Raw genomic sequence first — 17,575 nt, 5'->3', positions numbered from 1 at the left:
ACCCGTGAACTGACGCTAGCGCCTACGAGTTCAGTTCTACGGTGACGCATGCGCAGCGTGGAGGGGCCTGCGTTCTGTTGCCGCGGCTCCGGGGTCTCCCTTGGCGCTCCGGCTGGAGAAAGAGGAGAGGGTCGCGCGGGGAAGTAGGACGGTCGGCCCCGGCCCGTCTGAGGTACGCTCCCCTTCCCTGCGCCTGACCAGGCCCGCGTGTGGCGTCCGGGGCCGGCCTCGTGGCTCGCCAGGCCCTCCCGCTGGAGCCGTGGCACTTCGCGCTTCTCTCCCTGGTTCCCTCTCCCGGCTTTCTCCGCGCCCGCTCGGTCCCCTTCAGCCACGGCCCTTCCCTCGGTTGGCGGCGTCATGGGGGTCCTTCCCCAGCTATGGTATGGGGGGGCAGGTAGCCCGCCCTTTCAAGCAGCGCAGTAGAGCTGCTTGAATGGAAGGACTTCCGCCCCACGTGCTGTCGGAGCAGGACTTTATTCTTCAAGGCAGTTCAGAAATTATTATTATTATTATTATTATTATTATTATTATTATTTATTTGTACCCCGCCCATCTGGCTGGGTCTCCCCAGCCACTCTGGGCAGCTTCCACAGAGCTCAAAAATACGCTAAAATGTCACACATTAAAAACTTCCCAGAACAGGGCTGCCTTAAGATGTCTTCTGAATGTCAGGTAGTTGTTCATCGCTTTGACATCTGATGGGAAGGCGCCACTACCGAGAAGGCCCTCTGCCTGGTTCCCTGTAGTTTTGCTTCTCGCAATGAGGGAAATGCCAGAAGGCCCTCGGCGCTGGAGGAAAGAAAGAAAGAAAGACAGGCAGAGAAAAGGGCAGATGGATGGCCGCCCGTCATGGATGCTTTAGTTGAGGTTCTTGCATTGCAGGGGGTTGGACTAAATGACCCTTGGGGTCCCCTCCAACTCCACGGCTCACTGATTCTATTAGCCTCGACCTTGCTAATGGTCCTATGGGGATACCAGCAGTGGCCCCTGCCGTCCAGGGTTGTTGTAACCCAGGGGTCAGCAGACCTTTTCAGCGGGGCCGGTCCACAGTCCCTCAGACCTTGTGGGGGGCCAGACTATATTTTGAAGGGGGGGGGGGAATGAACGAACTCCTAAGCCACACAAATAACCCAGCGATGCATTTTAAATAAAAGCACACATTCTATTCACTGATTCCCGGACCGTCCACGGGCCAGACTGGGATGGATCCGGCCCCTGGGCCTTAGGTTGCCTACCCATGTTGTAACCACTACAGAGAACTCTGGAGAAAAAAACTATGCAGTTGCCCAAGGCACAGCATAGATATGCCCTACACTGTTGGGATGTCACCTTGAAACAGTGATCTTTATCATTGCTACAGGGATGTGTCTTGTACAATGTACAGCAGTGAAAGCATGAATGCTTCATTACCCTTTTTAGTTGGGAATATGTGCAGAGTATCCATATGCTTTTCCTGGAGATGCACCTTTTTACACTGCTTGCGCTACGTAAAATTTTGAATTTTCCACAATGTGAACCAGCATTAAGGTAGAGAACAAAGTGCGCCCCCACTTACATTGTGATAGTTCTCCTTTCTGGGGCATAAAGAGCAGTGTGTTATCTGAATATTGAATGAAGGATTCAGTCCTAACCACATTTACTTAAAGAACAAGTAAGATCTCATCGAATAAAGTGGGACCTGCTTTTCAGTAAGCATGCGTATGGTTGTGCTGTAAATCCCACTTAATTCAGTGGTATTTATTTATAGACCACCCTTCAGTGCAAGGCTCCCAGGACAGTGTACAGTATACAAAATTAAAACAGACAATAAAACACTGCATAAAACAATATAAGTCACAGAAGTAGCACCAGTAAAATCCAGCAGAAGCCATGTCAACAACTACTATATAATCCTCAGGAAGGATACAGTCAAACCTCGGTTGTTGAACGTAATCCATTCCGGAAGCCCATTTGGCTTCCAAAACATTTGACAACCAAGGCACAGCTTCTGATTGGTTGCAAGAGCTTCCTGCACTCAAGCAGAAGCCGTGTCGGACGTTCGGCTTTCAAAAACTGGAGCATTTACTTGCGAGTTTTCAGTGTTCGGGAACCGAAATGTTCGAGAACAGAGCCATTCGGGAACCAAGGTTTCACTGTAGAAGGTCTTCTCCCTAGTCACCATCTGCCTAACTTCAGATGATGGGTCTGGAGGGAGAATCCCAGATGAGGACTTTGGATAAGTCATGAGAGAGAAGGTGATCCTTCAGATTTGCTTCTATGCCACTGTATTTGTGTGATTCAGGGCATAAATTTATTTTTGTAAAAAAATGAATGAAAAGTGGTCGTATTATGCGGATGATGATTGTTGCATAGTCCGCATAGAAAATGCTTCTATTTAAATTATTTTCAATTATTTTTACAGGGGCAAGATGAGTTTGTTTGGGTCAACATCAGGGTTTGGAACTGGAGGTACCAGCATGTTTGGCAGCACAGCTACAGATAATCACAACCCTATGAAGGTATATAGCCCCACTTTGCATCTCTTTGTTTTCACCTTCACCTGACCCCCTTATCCATGCCACCTCCCTTTTTCGTGCAAACTCCTTCCCTCATAAAGACCACTCCAATGGCAACCTTCTGCATCTTCCTCCTCCTACACATTGCACCTACTACGCACCCTTTCCCCCTTCCATCCAGTTATGAAGCCATTATTCTGCAGCCTTTTCATAATCCCACTTTCATCTTCACCCCCATTCCCGTGTCACCTGTCCCTCCTTTTTTGCAACCCCACCTTGTGCCCACCGTTTTCACATTCACTCAGATTTGTCTTCCGTCCTCTCTTTCTCAACTCTTCCTTGCACATAGACCTCCTCTCCCCATATTCTGCAGTCCCCTTTTCGTGCACCCCCTGTGGTTATATATGCTGCTGTATATATAAGAGGAATAGGATTTTAAGAGCAAGCCTGTAAGCTAGCTTGTTCAGTTGGAAGAGGTTAAGTTTAATTGATGGATGTACATATATGGGTGTTTGCCTGTTAATAGAATACCCGTTGAGCTGGGGACTTGATGTTCAAGATAGCACATGGTATCGGGAGTGAAATAAATTGGAAATAAATCCTCCAGTGGGAGCAGTGTAATGATATTCTCTTAGACATGTCTCCAGGCAGATATATTACTTCTAACTTTGATTTCTGTTCCAGGATATTGAAGTTACTTCACCACCTGATGACAGCATAGGCTGTTTAGCTTTCAGCCCACCAACATTGCCGGGGAATTTCCTCATTGCAGGATCATGGGCAAATGATGTAAGTAACAAATGAAAGTAGGTATTGGGGCATACCATGCACTTTGCCTGCACTATTCATACTGAATATGGGCAGCTGCTTCTTGCAGACAAAATGTGATAATCTTAATGTTTAAAGCAACTGTGTACCACTCTTTGAGACAAGTCTGTTGCAATATACTGACAGACTATAAAAAGCATTAACAATTTAAATGTTGTTTTTAAAAAATATCGGTTGCCTCCTGTTAACAAGGAACATCTCCTGTTATTGGAATAGAGACTAATGATGATTTATTTTGTATATGAATCACTTCCCATAAAACATTACAAAATAATTTAATTGTTAAAAACATTAACAATTTTGATGAAAAATAGAGGTAGGAGTAGCATCTTAGCTTGCATTTCTCTGGACACACAGATGTTGACATAACATCCTTGTGTGCATTAATTGTTCACTCTTTTCTAATGGTACAATGTTATACATGTCTGCTCAGAAGTAAGTCCCATGGAGTTCACTGGGTCTTACTTCCAAGTAAGTGGATATTGCATTGCGGCCTCAAGGTATCCTGCTTTGGTTGGTGCATCTGTTGCGAATGAAGTTGTTTTAGCAGGCAAATTCTAAAATAATAGTCATGCTATACTGCAGTCTTATTCATACTTAATCAGCTTTTTTGAACAGTGGTACTTATTCCTGGGAGTAAGCATTCATAGGATTAGGTTTGCATCTATTGTAGCAAAAATAAAAGTCCTGTGGCACCTTAAAAGCAACAGATTTATTGATGCTTTCATAAAGCAGCATCAGTTCACCAGGAGGTTCTTTGGCCTAGTGTTTTCAAAACACCTGAAAAACCCACAATAATATTTAGAGTAATGTTGAGAAACATTGCAGCCCAGTGGCTAAGGTGGAAATCAAAAGCCTTAATTAAAAACCTAAGGAAAAGGGTTCACCAGATGGCTGCAATCTCACTACCTCCATTGTCTTGATGTAAAATGGAACACTCACAAGATTTCAGGGTTGTTTTTGTTAGAATTCCTGCTCCATGATTGCAGTCATAGGATTGTTGTCTATCACATGATGGTCTATGTTTTGAATGGGAAGTGATGGAGACAGGATGTTGGTGTTACTGTGTTCCGTGAAGTGGGACTATTGTCCTTTGTTCTTTCTCTTTACTATCTGATGCTAGAAAGAGAGGGAGCCATGGTGTAGTGCTCTATGTGTGTTTATATGTAAATAAGTAGATTAGCCAAAATGCTGAGTTGCTGAGGTCTGTTACGCAAGCTGCAAAGACTCTGCAGATCCCTAAGTGTGCCAGTGTCTGTTGGCATCGGTCGCTGTGATGTTCAGGCTGAAGAAAGCTTGAAGCTCCCGAACAAACGAACAGGAGGGAGAGAACATGCCAGTTGGGCATGTGTCTCTACCAGGGTCCTACTCAAGTGTAGGACGAGCTCCTGACAGTTTTAAGGGAAACAATGTGAACAGCTGTACATTAAGAGTGGTGTACAAATGAATCTTACTTTAAAATTATTCTGTCTCTTTACTTCAGGTTCGTTGTTGGGAAGTCCAGGATAACGGGCAGACAATTCCAAAAGCACAGCAAATGCACACAGGACCTGTGCTAGACGTTTGCTGGAGTGACGTACGTCCTTTTATTGCACAATAAATATTCTTAAAGATCTGTAATGTTTCTTTGGGAAATCTGAAGGCTATATAGCTTCTCCTTCAGTGGAGAAGGACGGAAGAGTTGGATGGAAAAACCTCTTTAGAATAACCTGCATCCACTAAATGGCATGATCCTGTCCTGAAAATTCTAATGTTCTTTTCTACAATATCAGGAGATCTATGCCCTTGATATGCTGTCACACTTGGACATGTATTTTAGAAACAGATAAAATACTATGGAATTTGTATTTCCCACCCACACCTTCTCTTGTCATTATATAGGATGGGAGTAAAGTGTTTACAGCATCTTGTGATAAAACTGCCAAAATGTGGGATCTCAACAGCAACCAGGCAATACAAATTGCACAGGTATGATTTTTTTTTCATAGTCTTTTATAGAAAAGCTGAATAGAAGTGTATTTAAATGAAGTTCCATTCAGATAAATGTCAAGAGTTTTAATTCATCTTCATCAGAATGGAGAAGCTTTCTTACGCATGGTCTGCATTACCTTAATAGAAAGCTGTAGTGGGTGGGCTAAACTAAAAAGTGGACCAAGCCTACACAACCTATTTCCCATGGATACAGGGGTATATATTTAATTCTTAGTACACTCCAGGTTCACCTATCAATTTCATCCATAGATCCTTCAAACAGAGCTTGTAAGAAGATAGGAGAGAAAAGCTCTGCAGTACCCTTTATATGCCCTAAGTTTTGCAAAAGGCAGAACTTTGCTCTATCCTCCCATGCCTGTGTGAAATGGGGGGAAGTGCAAGAATGATGATGATAATAATAATATTAATAATAGCTCAGGGTGGCTAACAATGTGATTAGTGTTTGCTTTGCATTGCTAACTATGTCCATCAAAAGAGAAGGTACAAGGCGAGACCAGGCTTGCTTTGCAAAAGAAGAAAAAGCAGCGGTCTTCATTCCAGTTATGTCTCCACCCACCCTAAAATGCATGAATGAGCCTTATTCTAGACATCTTTTAAAACCTTCTTGTCCTTTAGCATGAAGCTCCTGTAAAGACTGTCCATTGGATTAAAGCACCAAATTATAGCTGTGTGATGACTGGAAGCTGGGATAAAACTCTGAAGGTAAGATGTGGATATTTTGATTGCATTAATGCTGCTCTACATATTTGAAAATGTTTTCATAGCATGTATTATGCAGAAAATAGTGAGTTCCGTGTTTTGTTTGTAGCATTATTGTATGCAGTACAATTGTATGCATGTTTACTTAGAAGCAAACCCTGCTGCATTCAGTGGGCCTTTCTTCCAAATAAGTGTGCCTAACATTTCTGCTTGAGGGTGTCAGGTATGAACTGGAAGCTCCTGATTGTAATCCCGCAAGGCCATGAGCTCCCTCAATAAATGACTGTTAAAGGTCCTTTGGTGCCCTAGTTTGCATCATAGGAGTAATCCCAGTTCCTCCCTTAAAAGGTTGCTCTAAGAATGATAAAGAATGCATGTGAAATGCCCAAAGTCCTTAGCCAGCTATACAGTGCTTGTTTATATAGTAGTATCTAGTATTAATATGACTTCAGTGTGTAAAAGCACACTGAAATGCTTTGAGCAAAGTTACTATTATTTCAGCTTTCAAAGATTGGGACAAACCCCATACACTCAGTTCATCCTTGAGACCGTCTTTGAACCAAAGCCCCTCACCCCATTCATTGTTGTATTGACTTGCAATACACAGGCTTTCCAGAACCAGTCTTAGTTAAGGACATGGAGACGGCATAGTCTTGTTTTGCTAAGATAGCCTGTATAATACCTTATGCGTGGGATTGTTGATGTTTTTCATTTTTTTAGTTCTGGGACACCCGATCACCCACGCCAATGATGACCCTGCAGTTGCCTGAGCGGTGCTACTGTGCTGATGTAGTAAGTAAGAGATCTTTTGGCTTGTGTTTGCATGAAAACATGCCGTCGTTTGCCATTTGTTTAGCTGTCTTTCTACCACAGTAATTAACAGGCTGAGTTTGTATTAAATGTTGCCGTTATCATTTTAGGCAAGTGCTTTTACTGTTCCTTTTGACTTTATGTAAATTTTGATTCAGATGATAATTTAAAAGTTTTATTTTCTACTTTTTACTTTAATTTATCTTGTTTCAGGTATACCCCATGGCTGTCGTAGCTACTGCAGAGAGAGGCTTAATAGTTTATCAGTTAGAGAATCAGCCTTCTGAATTTAGAAGAATAGACTCTCCACTTAAGCATCAGGTAATAATTAAATTTGAGTTAACTCGTCTTGATTTATAGGAAGTTGGCCTTCTTTAAGTTGTGCCTAAATCAATACTTTTAAAAATGGTATTTCTAGCAGTTCTATATATGTGATAGATTTTTTTTTTAGCATCATGGGCCAAATTCTATAATTTGTTTACATAAATAGCTCTCATTAACACTACTGGTATCTTAAATTTTATTCTTAGCTGTTCTTTTGAGAGGGATAAGAATCAAAACTGGTTGGAAGAATAGCTTCTTAGAAGAACCCCCCAAAATGACTTTGCCAGCATATATCTTATTGCAAGGAATTTAAATTTGATAATCTAGAATTCAAAAATGCTATTTCAAGTGTTTAAGAGAACTTGAGCTTACACATATGGAATTGTAAAACACTCTTTTCTTTGGCATGCAGACCTCCATGCCATAATGCAAATCACTTTGAAAATTTCTTCAGTTTTGGAAAAGGTTTGTCTTATGGCATGGTGGGCTACCGTTTGAGAAACCCAAAGTGAGTTACTTGAAACTTGGCCCTCCTCCTTTGAGTGCAGCCAGAAATTGACGTCTGAGAAATAACTACTTCCCAAAGGTCCTTGAATATTTGGACCTGTTCTTCCCATTGGGATTTGAATCATACACAATTCTTAGGCAAAATCTGTTAGAGTTCTCCTAATAAGTAAATGCTCTGTGTGCTCTTAACTAATCAGTAGCTTTCATGTTGCATTGTCCCTGCTAACGCTTTAGGCTTGTTTGATAGCTGGCCGAAGTTGCAATCCTATGTACACTTATGTGGGAATAAGTCCAATTGACCTTAGTGGGATTTTCTTTGGAGTAGACATGTATAAGATGGTGCCATAAAACCCAACCTCTATCCCCCATTTAGCATCGCTGTGTTGCTATCTTTAAAGACAAAGTGAACAAGCCAACAGGGTTTGCCCTAGGAAGCATCGAAGGAAGAGTAGCCATTCATTATATTAACCCACCAAATCCGTAAGTATCTTGAAATGGGCTGCAAACTGCCCACTTAGGCTTGCATGGAACATGGGCTTGTAGAAGTAGGCAATCTGTTGCGTGCAATGTGAAATGACAAATGCTTTTTTTTCTTCCAGTGCCAAAGACAACTTCACCTTCAAATGTCATCGTTCCAATGGCACAAACACATCTGCACCTCAGGATATCTATGCTGTAAGTATTTCGCACGACATCCAATAAGGATCCTCCAGGGCTGCTGAAAGTTATCCAGACCAAGTATAGATAGGATGTCAAATCTGGAGTCTTCGTTCTTTGACATTTTGTCCCTAAAGAGAAATTTTGCTTCTGTCTAAAGGCAGAAAACTGACATCTGTAACAATCAGAATGTGAGTCGCTGAAGAATTTGTGCCTGCTACATTTTCAACCCGATTTTTTTTTTATTCCAGTAAAATACGTTCTTGAGTGAAGAAAATGTCATTTCCCTGTGCCCTTGGGACAGATGGTCAGATAATTCTCTATAAAATAGCCAGTTTCCAATATTCTCTCCTAACATTTTGTTCCGCTTTAGCATGTTTAGTAACTGGGACTTAGAGCTATAGACAAAGCAACTAGGGACCCGGTTTGGGAAACATTTTGGAGGGGTAAAACCCCTTCCCCCCCAAAAAAAAAATTACTGGGATTACCAGGCCAAGGATATCCCTTGAGTGTATATCTTGATTTTCTACCATAAGATCTAATGACACACACACCTTTTGTTTCCGTGGGGGGAAACTTAAAGTTGCACGTGGCAGTGTTGGGCCCAAAACCTGCCCCCCACCCCTAAAACTGGGTGTCCTAGTCACTTTTGGCAGACGCCATGGGAACAGAGACCAGTATTCATCTTATGCAGCTCTAGCAGATGTCAGTGGAGGGAAAACTTGTTTCTGGTAGTTCTCCCCACCTTTGTCGAAACAAGGAGCCAGATTCTGTAGCATAGGCAGTGGGAGAGCTTCTGGCTTGGAAAGAGGGAAGCATGCCTTGCCCCTCTTTCTGGGCCTGGAGGCTGTGGATGTTGGGGATAACAGCCGGTAGGGCCAGCTTTAAAAAAGCAGTTTAGACTCCACCTTGTGCTTAGTGTAGTGGGGTGGGTGAGGAAGGACCGAAGAACAACAGTTCATCTCCTTTCCTCCTCCAGTCCTTCCCCGTGACCATTGCCTTTGTGAGCAGAGCTAGTTGTAGTGTCTGGTTTGCTTCAGTGGTATAAAACTGGGAGGTGACCCACCTTGGAAGAAAGGCAGATGAAGGTGGTAGACTACATGGGACTAGCAGAAATGACTGGCAGAATCCGAGACCAGGGAAAAGAGACGGCGGAAGAAGATTGGAAGAAATTTAAGAATTATCTTAAGAAATACTGTAAAATTTATGAGTCTTAGAATGATGTGGTTTTTAAAATTAAAAGGAGTACAGCTGTAAAGATTAAGTTGAAAGAAAAGTAATGATGAGAATTAGACAAGATTAAGGGTGAGGATTTGCTGAACTAAATTTTTGAAATGGGAATGCAGAAAGGGGAGGTATGAGGAGGTCGGTGAAATAAGTTTTAAGAAAATAAGGTATTGAAACTATACTTGTTCTTTTATTTTATTTTATTTTTGTTTGTGTTTGTGTGTATTGATATGTGTTATAATTTGTAAAATCCTAATAAATATTTATATAAAAATAAAATAAAACTGGGAGGTGAGGGAAGGGTGATAAAGTGTTTTGGGGAAGTATTGGAAACTGTCAAGTAATAGACTTTTTTTTTTACATGAATGAACTTTGTTGTTTTGGTCTGAAATGACTAAAAAGCTTGCGATAACTTTTTTAAAAAATACATCATTTGCTTCCTTTCCAAAGTGTGTTGGTTCAGCTGTTAACTTTCAAACCGATCAAACTTTTGTTCACTTTTGAAACTGGTGCTTGAATGTGAAAATTTTCCTCTTCCTTCCTCATCCCTCTTTTGCTATCATGTCTCTTAGGTTATAAGCCCGAGAGCGCAAACTGATACCGTGTAAGTCACTCGAAATGTTTTCCAGAGAGTGGCGTGAAAATGCTTAAATTTAATTTTAAATGATTACTTTGAAGGTTAATGGGATCGCCTTTCACCCTGCCCACGGCACCCTTGCAACGGTAGGATCTGATGGCAGATTCAGCTTTTGGGATAAAGATGCACGGACGAAGCTAAAAACCTCAGAACAGCTGGACCAGCCAATATCTGCTTGCTCCTTCAACCACAACGGCAATATATTTGCATATGCGTCTAGTTACGATTGGTCAAAGGTGAGTTGGCTGAAACGTAAAGAGAGCATCTTTTAATAGATGTTGTTGGAGAAATTCGGCATCTCAGTTAAACTGAAATATCTAGAAAGAGAAGGAAATACACCTAGTATTGTGGCACAATATCCGAATGCAGCCAGAGGCCCACTTACTTGTAAGATGTTAAATAAAATTATTGGTTAAGGTTTAATTTGTTACTGCTGTGTAATACAACTGTATTTAACCATGTTTGCAGGGGCATGAATTCTATAATCCGCAAAAGAAGAACTATATATTTCTGCGCAATGCTGCCGAAGAGTTAAAACCCAGAAATAAGAAGTAGTGAGTATAATTCAGACCATCCTTGTAGCACTGCTTTCTCGCCACGTGCCCCCTCCCCATTGATCTCTTTCCAGTTGTCTGTCTTGGATTGGTAACCCTTAGCAGGGGTCTCTGTGACGATTACCAACGTACATTCTTATGGGCTGGAAAAGTACCCTTTGACTAGTGTGTTCCATGCTGCCCAGGAATGCCTGACATTTGCATGAAGACTTGCCAGTTTTCTTAATAGTAGCAAAATCCCTGCACTGGACCAAGAAACAGTTGTTGCATCCTAAGTACTTGCCAATATTTTATGAATACTACAGAAAAAGTGTGCTTTGCAATAATTCTCAGCAAACCTTTTTTTCTTACTGGATTGAGAATTGGGGGCTAATGAGTGTTGGGGAAAGTCAGTTTTTGTGATTTTAGATTCTTCTGAGGTTTTCTTTTTCATAGAATTGTAAATTTAATATTAATCTGCTGCCAATGTGTACCCTTTTTTGGTCTTAGACATATTTTTCTACTCATGTATGCAGGCTATGTACTGAAGGCAAAAAAAATAATATCCCAGAATAAACCCAAATTAAGTTTTGATGCATTCTAGGAATAATTCCGTTCTGATTTCCCTGCAAACTGTGCCTAGGTTGTGGTTTTGAGATGTGGGCAACTCACTAGGGGGCTAGAGTTGCGTAGCACAAGCCCTCTCTTGTATGCAATAGTTGAGAAGGTGACTACAGACCCAGGGACTCTGTGTCATGTAGAAATACTGTTGTGCCTGTGATTCCATGAACTCTTGCCTGGTCATTGGATGCAAGATAGCGGGCGAACAATACAATGTCTCTGCATTGCTCTGTGCCCATGTCTGCAGTAGCAAGAAAAAGAAAGGGCCTTATCATAGCTAAAAGAACAGTTTCATATACACGTGCCACATAATAGGACCACTTCTGTGCCCTAATCTGTGTCTTAAAAAAGTTGCAGATGCAGCTATTTCCAAGTAGAGAAAGCATTCCTAACTCCACTAATATTGCATAGCGTTAGGCGGGCAAACCTCATCGGAACACAACTAAGTAGAAATGGTGCAGAGGCTTATGTAATGTGCATCTAGTCCAGGCTTATTCACATTGGGGAATCTGCTGTTCAAAACGTCAAAGGATTTTCTTACAAAAAGCTTGATGCCGATTTCCGTTTTATAATGAATGGAAGAGAGGGGGGCTGAATTTGTATACAAATATGCTTCTGTCAGAATTTTTTCTGTAAGCACATATGTTGTAAAACGCGCTATGATTGAAATAAAACTGTTTTGAATTTGAACAAAACCTTATGTAAGTACTTCAGTTGTCAGCGCTGGTGAACTGAGGGATCAGAGGCAAAATATTTAAAACCACTCTTATTAAATGATTTCATGGAATCTCAACCAGTCTCTTGTTTTGTATTGTTCACAAATTAATGTCTGCTGCTGAGCTAAAGAATTCAGTGGCCAACTCTCACTGATACGCAAGTGAAAGGCCTGTTCTTTTTCAATAGTTTTTTGTTTGGCAGCTGAATGTGAGTAGCTCCTTTTTCACGGTTAGGAACATACGGAGCTGTTGAGCTATTTGGCCGCCTAGCCCAGTATTCCCTATTCTGGCTGGCAGTGTCTCTCAGGGCTTTGCAACAGAAAGGCTTTTCTGAGTCCTTCTACCAGAGGTCCTTTTAAATGGAGAGCCAGTTGAGTTGAACCCAGGACCTTAAAGCACATGCTCTATGCATGTGCTACGATGGTTCCATTATGGTACAGATAGCCTGAATTCAAGGACAAAAAATAGGTTCTATGGAATCTCTGATCAAAAGGGCCACTTTCCACAAAATGCAAGGATGCATGAAAACCATTTGACCAATACCTTGCTTAAAAGGTTCTTAACCTCAACATGGGCTTCTTCAAATACTGGCAATAGTTTCCTATAGGGCCATGTATCACGTGTCTGCCAATTCTATATGTGAAGGTCCTGGGGAACCAGCATCCATACGACAAGATTATACCCTGCATTTTGTATAACCAGCCCAGAATTGTTTGCTCTGAAGGCCTTGGAAATGCATGTTGCTTATGTATAGCTGTATTTACAATGGCAGTGTGGTATACACCCAGTACTTTGGATGCAACTACAGTACTTTGAATAGCCAGTAAATAAGATAGCAATGAACATCTCAAGAGGTGAAACTGATACAGAATTAAAAGCTTCCAATGCCAAATTCATTACTTTGACTATCAGCTCAATCTTTTCCTCAAGGCAAGCACCTCTTGTGCTGCTTCTAGTTGTCATGTACAGTTAACTTTTAGCTGCTAGCAGTTCATGCCTTCTTTGGTAGGGCTGGGTGTGTGTTTTGTTTTTTTAGCGTTCGTGTGCTGCTGAACTGCAAATGGACTATTGCAGACTTAATGCTTATTCTTTCTGATTATAAAAGCAACATCTTTCATTTTGCAGTTAAATCTTGTGGAGGTCAGAAGCCCTAGCAGGTAACAACGGTGTGTGTACGTGTGTGACCTGTGCAGAGCAAATATTCCCTGGCTTCACTTGAGCTATCGCCTGCTTATCTGTGTAGTAAATTGAGCATAGTATATATTTCCCTTTTTTAGTGAGTGGCGTGGCAATTTAGTGAAACCCCACGATCGACACATGCAGCATTGATATTCCTTCCAAAATGGTTGGTGAAGTTTCAGGAGCAAACTGGTTTTTACTCTGTAATTCTGGCTCGCTTTTGCAAGAAAGCTTAGCGTTATGTTTGTATTATGCAGTTTTAAGCATCATGCTTATTTGCTAGACTGACTGCATTTGGTGAGATGGTTGCTGTTTTCTCATGGGGCACTCGCGTGGTGATTTATATTGACATTCAGATATGAATCAGTCCTTTACTTCCTTTTTGTGTATGTGAAACCCAGGTCTGTGCCTGATAAAGCAACTTATTTACAACCACTCTGCAAATCCATACTGAAAGGGGAACTTGGAACAGATCCAGATCTTCCTTTCTTATTACCACCCTTTTTGTTTTTATCCTTGGGAGCAAGTTATGAGTATAGCATAGGAACCCGATAGAGCTGAAATGATAAACTTGGTTCCCCAAAGACCTTTATAACAAGGTAGCAGGCTGCTATTTTCGTATGAGTTTTAGTTGATTATATGAGCACATTCCTTCAGAAATGCCCTCATTCAGGAATCTATATTCTGTTTACTTTTTGATGCACCTGCAGGGAGTATCACTTGCATTACATTTCTGTGCTTTGTGTGTGAGGAGAACAATTTGAGGGCAAGTCCAGAGTTAAGCAGAGTTTGATTGCCTTTTTACGTATACTGTTAGAGCATTTTGTGCATTAGCTGACGTAGCTTTCTGAAAATAAGTGTCTTGGCTTTATGGATGAGGCAGAAAATGAGAGTGGATTCTTCCTGTAGCCTTCATAGTTATTTTGAGATGAAAGTGATAAAACTAGGAGTGGACTGATTTAAATTGAAGTTTTAAATCAAGTTTCCCATTTGCACACCAGATATTTCATATAAAAAATAGTTATCACTGAAAGCTTGATTTATAACTAAATAAGGTTCTTAAGCTATATTGAAGGGTCTATATTGCTGTTTTTTAAAAAAATTATAGCATTTGTGTTTTAGCAAATGGGTAGAGAATACATTGCTTATTTATGATACTTCCATGTTGTCCCAAAACCAAATTTCTGAGCGCAGCTACTAGTTCTCAGCTATTTAGCAACATCTCCACCTTGCTGTAAGAGATTCTGGAATTTATTCTGCAGTGCGTGCTGAGTTCATGCAGGATACTGCCCAGGCCTATTGAACGTCAACATTGCCCCCCACATCAATCAATACTCCTATCATTCCAATGGAACTCCAGATTTCATGGAGAAGATCACTTGAAATGTCAACCTATATTTCAGGAAAGTTGTTCTCTGTTGTGCATCTTCTTAAGGAACTGGCTTCAAAAAGAGCTGTAGAATTTTCCCAAACACAGCATGAAAACCACTAAAATAAGAAATATCCTAAAGAATCAAACATATAGGAGTCAGTCCCTATACAGTAGGGAAGATTAGCCTGTGGCTAATAAATTTATTTATTTTGTAAAATAAATGAAATGTATTTTATGAAACTTATATGTATTGAGTTGTTAAGGTTCTAAATGCAGCAAATAAACAATAAGTTCATGTAGCATCCCTGGCATAGCCAGAAGCAGAGAAGGAAAGTGAGTAAGGGAAGGTAGGAACTGCCAGCCCCTATTGCCATCCTGTTAAACCAAAGTGTTTGAATTAGGAGCATGGTGTGGCTCAGTCTGTCTGCAAAGTTATTTCTAAGCCCTACAGGCTTGTTAGTGCTTCCTTTAAAAAACCAAAACAGTGGCACTGTTGTTCACCTTTGTGCTAGGATTTATGCTGTAAAATGTTCTTTCCCCGCTGTCTCCTTTCAGTAGAAATCTTATCCATACACAACTCTTCAGGGCTGTCATGCTCCTTGAGTGTTTGCTTGGACACTAGTGGAACAAGGTTGAATGAATTAGCCTCTGGAGTGCCTCCCTATTCTCTTTGTAATCTAAGCTCTTTGAAGGGCTGGAGTTGAGTTTTATAAATAAGCACCCTTATGAGTCCTCTTGTTCTTTTTTTGTTTTGAAGGTACCACAGGAACTTCAACTGAGGAAGGTGTCTCTCTATCCAGAAGTTAGCTAGCCTTGCTTGCCAGTTGGGCTTCTTCCTTGTGCCATCTTACCTGTAGCAGCCAAAATGCTTAAACTATACTGCTGGGTTTTTATTTTTCTTCTCCTCCTAAACCTTTTTATCGATATGTTTTTTGTTCTGTGGGAACTGCCTCTGGTTCTCCTTAAACTCTCCTCCTATGGGTTGACCTATGTCAGCGTTTCTACCCACTTCTACAAGGGCATATTTTTGAGTCAACTTGCATAGGATTGCATAGTAATGGCACATGATACTACTAGCAGACGCTTTAAACTGAGCTATAGAACATTAACAGGCAGACAATCACCTGTAGCTTAAAAATATGCACCCAAAGGCTCACATAGCTGAACAACAGGTGCAAAATTGTATCATCTGCCTTCTCCATCCTTGCCAAGAACAAAACAGTCTCCAGTTCGTTTCCCTAGCTCTGTAGTTTCCCAGGCACCTTGAAAAATTCATTGGAGGCTTAGCAAGGGGCTTCCTTCCATGATCAGTAAAGGTGTAAAAGCAGCCTTATCCCTGACATAGTCTGAGGGTGCATGATGGTCCCGTTCTGGTCTGTGCGTGCATGAATAGGAGACTGATTGAGAACGTCATGTGCATCACCTTGCGTTTCTTGATGGGAAAAATGTGAGATGTAAATACAGTATGTTAAAGAGATGAAGAATGGTCTGCCCAGGACTACTGCTGTTCCCCTGCAATGTGCACGTAGAAACATCTGTATTGCATAACGAACTTTTCATGTGATGGTGAGGCTCAATGGTTCCAGCAAGCACCCTGCATGAAGGGGGAGGGGATGCTGTAAGAAAGCAGCTCATCCTCAGCAAGCTGGTTAATCTGAAGAAGTCTCCCTACTTGCAGAATGCCTGGAGGCTTGCCATCCCTTGTGTCTTCCTCTTCCCCTACCCCTCCCTTCGCCAAAAATAATCATTTTCTGTTGCAATACATTCCTGCATCTTCACTGCTCTGCCTTAAGGTCTGCTGTGTGCGACCACCCTCTACGCCAGTCACAATAAGAATCGGCCATGACAAAAGACACCGAAGCTGAATCCTAGCTTTTTCTAATGTGCATTGGTTTAGTTTATGCCTAAGGAAAAGCCTCTGGCGTTCCCTTCCCTTCATCATTCAGGCCTTGCTTCTTACCATACATTGGCTTATTGCAAGGAGAAAGGGGAAAAGAATTTTGTTCATGCTCCCTTGCTCTTTCATTCAAAATAGTATTCCTAGTTAATCTGGGCTGGATGTTCAAAGGCCTTCTGCAGCTAGCCACATTTAAGTGGGTGGTGTACAATTGGACCAATCTTTGTGATCCATTGTACATGTTCTAGGTTGTATTTATGGTAATATTCCTGCGCTGTCCAAGGGTTAGCTGAGGTCCTCTACCACCAACTCTGCATAAGCCCTGCCTTCTAATGCATTTATATGATCTACAAGGGCTTTATGAGGTGGTAAGTGGACTGTACCATGACAGATTGTAGATAGTGGATCATTACCAAATGTCCTTCCCTTAATCATCACCATAAGTTCTGTGCATCAGAATCCAGCCTTATCTCTGATATGCTGGTTCCCTATGTGCTTGATTTTTCTATTCTTTCATGAAGATATGTTCAGCCATGTGCTCTCAGTCTGAAATGAAACAGTCCACTGCAGTTTTACCAGCTCTTCGGCTATTGGTGTGAATCAGACCTAATTTTGAGACCTTTTGAAAAGTTTTTTCCACTAGCACATTAATGCTCGAAGCACATTTTCCAGTGATCTTGCACTCCAAATGAGTATTCTCAATCTTTTGACGTATGTAAGAATCCAGTCTTAATCCAGATTGAAAGTAGTCAAATTTATGACTTCCATTGACGAGAAGTAACAACCTTCATTTATAAAAAAATCTGGCCCACCAGCACACACACACCCCACCCTCCACCCCATGTAATATGCCACACATTGTAATCTTGATGACAAAAAGAAATGGATCACAGGACTGGTCGCAAGCAGTAAAACTTGAATTTATGTGACTTTCTTGTATAAATCTGACCTGTGGTGTGGATATAATATGCAACTAGGAATAACTGTGATCCCTGGGTTATTGGTTTAAGACTATATCTGCTAGAAAAAGCAGTCCGTCATGTCACTTGAATTTATAGCAAAATAAAATGTGCAAGATGGC

General features: G+C 41.3%; 1 protein-coding gene across 3 annotated transcripts; it reads left to right on the top strand.

Annotated features, from left to right (window-relative positions):
- The first annotated feature begins 30 nt into the window (after positions 1–30).
- RAE1 (ribonucleic acid export 1) lies at positions 31–17,575 on the top strand. Of its 3 annotated transcripts, none has more exons than XM_081196570.1 (13): positions 31–172; positions 2,402–2,498; positions 3,180–3,284; positions 4,807–4,899; positions 5,205–5,291; positions 5,931–6,017; positions 6,735–6,806; positions 7,038–7,145; positions 8,029–8,135; positions 8,255–8,330; positions 10,218–10,412; positions 10,645–10,730; positions 13,172–13,190. In XM_081196570.1, exons 2-13 carry the CDS (start codon positions 2,409–2,411, stop codon positions 13,173–13,175), a joined length of 1,110 nt encoding a protein of 369 aa, XP_081052696.1. In that variant the 5' UTR covers positions 31–172; positions 2,402–2,408; the 3' UTR covers positions 13,176–13,190. The 3 variants fall into 3 exon arrangements, with proteins under 3 accessions (XP_081052696.1, XP_081052698.1, XP_081052697.1); XM_081196572.1 differs by lacking the exon at positions 13,172–13,190 and adding an exon at positions 15,355–17,575 and having other exon boundaries at positions 32–172; XM_081196571.1 differs by lacking the exon at positions 13,172–13,190 and having other exon boundaries at positions 32–172; positions 10,645–12,123.

This window comes from Podarcis bocagei (genome assembly GCF_964188305.1).
Source record: "Podarcis bocagei genome assembly, chromosome: 5".
Taxonomy (NCBI): domain Eukaryota; kingdom Metazoa; phylum Chordata; class Lepidosauria; order Squamata; family Lacertidae; genus Podarcis; species Podarcis bocagei.
The sequence above is the reverse complement of the archived record's forward strand: the minus strand, read 5'-3'. Positions and strand labels throughout refer to the sequence as shown.

Coding starts and splice junctions, on each gene's coding strand:
- RAE1 (XM_081196570.1), top strand. CDS start 2,409: ATGAGTTTGTTTGGGTCAACATCAGGGTTTGGAACTGGAGGTACCAGC. Junction 4,900..5,204: donor TAGACGTTTGCTGGAGTGAC/GTACGTCCTTTT, acceptor GTCATTATATAG/GATGGGAGTAAAGTGTTTAC. Junction 8,331..10,217: donor CACCTCAGGATATCTATGCT/GTAAGTATTTCG, acceptor ATTACTTTGAAG/GTTAATGGGATCGCCTTTCA.